The sequence below is a fragment of the Manihot esculenta genome, chromosome 13, assembly GCF_001659605.2.
Source record: "Manihot esculenta cultivar AM560-2 chromosome 13, M.esculenta_v8, whole genome shotgun sequence".
Taxonomy (NCBI): domain Eukaryota; kingdom Viridiplantae; phylum Streptophyta; class Magnoliopsida; order Malpighiales; family Euphorbiaceae; genus Manihot; species Manihot esculenta.
In genome coordinates this window covers 9,554,539-9,557,955 of record NC_035173.2, presented here as the reverse complement: position 1 = coordinate 9,557,955, position 3,417 = coordinate 9,554,539, and the positions used below count along the sequence as shown (strand labels likewise).

The following is a 3,417-nucleotide window of genomic DNA, read 5'->3' as shown; positions in this document are numbered from 1 at the left end:
TCTATGAGTTGAAAGCCATGACATTTTCCAAATTTAGCAAGACTGCAGAGAGGAGATCTCAACTATATTACCTCTTAAACACCCATTTTCATGTGGGGCATGAACAATATATATGGAAAGTAATTAGCCAATGAGGTTTAAACACCTAATTAATAATCCAAAAATTTCTGTGTATGCCAATAAATTCTCAGATATATATAGAAATTATTAAATTAAAAAAATAGTATAAATATTAGTAAATATTATAATAATAAATGCTAAATATGGCATATTAATAGAGGTAGTAAGATATGTTAGTATTTAACACCATATTTATACAAGACTGAATGTCCAAATATGGCCAGGGATAGAATATAATTGGTCATATAATTGAATTAATCAATTAAGATTTTGCATAAAATATTTATTTTTTAGATTTTTTTTATCCTACATTTTATGGTTTATAAGAGTAATTTCTTTAAATTTAAATATATATTTAAAATAGAAACTAAATATAAAAATGTTAATTTTAACATAAAGACAAATATTCTAATTATCAAACGTCCACTTGTTCATCAGTCTCGTAAGACGTGAATAGTTTTCTTCAAGAGTTATACTAGAGTTCTATTTTTGAGAGCATAATCGATTTTGCCATTACACCTTACTCTTTGTTAATGAGTGAGTTTTGAATTTATATATTTAAAAAAAAATATATAAATATATATATAATAAGATGGGAGCATTGGGTTAATACTAATTAGTTCTATTGCAAAATCTAAGTTCTACACCCATGATATATACAAAGACACACATAGAAGACATAAGGTGATTCATTTTGTTTCTCTACATATCTAGAAAATACAAACGGATAGAAACAAACACTAATTCATCATTAAGACTAGTAACATGAAAAACCCTAAAAACAACCTAACTCTCTAGCTAAACGATAAAGCCACATAAAAGCATCATAGTTTTCTAGCATCATGTTTGATAATTTTTCCTCTTCTCCACTCGAACATTTGTAATAAAGTCTCTTCGAAGGATATGCAGCTTTTTGTGAGAAACTTCTCAGCAAATGCCTGGCATGTTATTCCAGTATGAGGAACCAAAGGCCCAGTCAACGTTTGGTGTCTCATCTGTGGTTTCGCCACCGGCCAGTGATGCTTCTTGCTCAGCTTCAACTTCTCCACCTTCAACTACTGTGCTGGATGATAATCCACTGGCAATATTTCTACTCCGGTACCATTCTGGGAGTGGTGTTGTCGTCGGAAAGTTGTCAAGCAAGCTCAATAAATCATCATCCATGGAATTCATTTCATCCATTGGTTCCTCATTTGGTTTCACCCCTTTATATATAACCAAAAGACAGTTTCAATTTTCTAAAGTAACTTCGAAATTAAGGTCTAGTGATTAGTAGAGTTATTGGGTATATCTTATTCGCTAATGAAATTACTCATAGCGGTGTTGGAGTTTTTAGAGTTGTGAGGGACGAGCTCAAACCCCAGTAAATAGCTCACTCATCATCAGCCAAATTAGTCTAGAAGTAATAAAAAACACCAAACTTACCTATTGATGATTGAGAAGAGCTCAAATCATCACAGCAGTTGTTTTCACCAGAGTTCTCACTACCGTTCATTGCCGAAAGTTTAACACGCTTAGCAGCTTCCTTCTCCGTCTCCTCCTCTTCCTCTGCAGACTCATCCACCACCCTTTTCCCTTTCTGATCAGTTGCTACTAACGAATTCTCACCAGTCAATTTTCCTTCTTTGCGAGACAGATTCTGAGATTCAAGCAACAAAGCATCCAACAAACCACTATTCCTATTATCGTGCATCATCTCTGGGACGACGGTTTCACTGTCGTTGTCAGTGTTCTTACTCGATTCCTCTCGAACACAAACGCCACCGCTAGTGTTGGATGAGAAAGGAGTATTCGGACGAGGTGGGGTTTGGTCGGAAGGAATCTCGGACCCCAAACCAGGAAAAAGTTCATTTGGTTCAACCTGAGCTCCCATTATCAGTGAAGTAAAACTCATGTTAGTTTCAAAATCTGAAGTACTGTAATGGAGCGATGGAGGTGTCATTGGGATTGATTGGGCTGGAAAGTTTTGATTAAACCCAGTTATAGAAGAAGGCGAGCGCCCATATGAAGACAAAGGCAAAGCTAAACCACAGTTACTGGCGTTGTTGTCAGGAAATGACTTGAATTGGACAGCAGGGTTGGAGTAAAATGACCGAGTGAGATTGTTGTTCAACGGATCTAATGCAGGCGAGAAATTAATTGGGTCAAGAAGGGTAAGGGAGGGATTATAGGAAGCCTTACGAGGTGAGGGAAAAAGGGAAGAGAATGAAGAAGAGGAAGGGTTGGTGACGTTGGGGTGGTTTTGTTCTTGGTGTTGGTGCTGGATCTGGTTTTTTATGTGAAATGGGATGGTTTCTTCTTGGAATTCTTGTGGGTAAATGGGCAAACCAGCTCTCTGGCGTCTCTTCATTCTGGTGTTCCAGAAATTCTTGATCTCGTTGTCTGTTCTTCCAGGTAACTGCGATAAGAGAGAACCAGAAATCAACTACAGATGCGGGACAAAAAGAAGTGAGAGAGAAAAAGAGAGTAAAAAACAGCGCAGGGGTCACAATCAAATCCAAGAACAGAATTAAATAACAATCACCATCACATGAACAGGAAGTCAGAAGAAAAACAAAAACAAAAAAGAACAAAGAAAGAGGAATATGTCCACACAGATTGTAGCACGAGCATGAAAATAAATAAAAAAAATTGAAAAAAAAAAAAAAACTTGCAGTAGAAAATTATTGAGGAAAACAGTAGAAGCAGAGAACGTAAAAAGTATGCACAGATGCAATCTATGTGTAAATAGACACCGATGTATACCTGAGAGGCCATGCGAGCCCATTTGTTACCGAGCTTGGCGTGAAGCTCGATGATGATCCTCTCCTCCTCAGGAGTAAAAGAACCTTTCTTGAGATTAGGTCTCAGATGGTTTGCCCATCTGAGCCTACAACTCTTACCACACCTCATCAAACCAGAATTCTTTTGCACAGAATTCCAGTTCCCTTCTCCATGTTTCTTCACGTAGTCTATCAAGACAGCATCCTCTGTGGCGGTCCAAGGGCCCTTCTTGAGGCTTTGGTTGGTGGCTTTCTGACCAGAGAGCCCGGTCTCCTTGGCAGCTCCTCCGTTGCTGATCATTCTGATATCCTTCACTACTATATCTACTTTGAAAGCTTTTCTCTCTGTGGGTGTGCAGCGCTTTGATGCTCTGCTTATGGAGGTGTGTAAAGAGAGGAGAGGAGAGGGGTTTATATAGAGCCAAAAAAGATGAATTACAATTATTTTGATTACGTAATAGGTATGTTGTCTTCAAGCAAATCTTTAATTGTGTTTGTGTTTTTATTTTATAAAAAATTTCTTTGCTGAGTTCTC

General features: G+C 37.2%; 1 protein-coding gene across 1 annotated transcript; it reads right to left on the bottom strand.

Moving 5' to 3' along the window:
• Window positions 1-1,047: 1,047 nt before the first annotated feature.
• Window positions 1,048-3,183, bottom strand: LOC110607752 (transcription factor MYB101). Its single transcript, XM_021746905.1, has 3 exons — window positions 2,866-3,183; window positions 1,546-2,518; window positions 1,048-1,325 (listed from the first exon to the last, which is right to left on the bottom strand). The coding sequence occupies exons 1-3, from the start codon at window positions 3,181-3,183 to the stop codon at window positions 1,048-1,050; spliced, it is 1,569 nt and encodes a 522-aa protein (XP_021602597.1).
• Window positions 3,184-3,417: the final 234 nt, after the last annotated feature.

Bases quoted from the DNA above. Each gene is read 5' to 3' on its own strand.
- LOC110607752 (XM_021746905.1), bottom strand. From the start codon at position 3,183: ATGATCAGCAACGGAGGAGCTGCCAAGGAGACCGGGCTCTCTGGTCAG. The intron at 2,519-2,865 runs GTATACATCGGT...CTCTTATCGCAG, and splicing joins GGGCTCGCATGGCCTCTCAG to TTACCTGGAAGAACAGACAA. The intron at 1,326-1,545 runs GTAAGTTTGGTG...TTATATATAAAG, and splicing joins CTCTTCTCAATCATCAATAG to GGGTGAAACCAAATGAGGAA.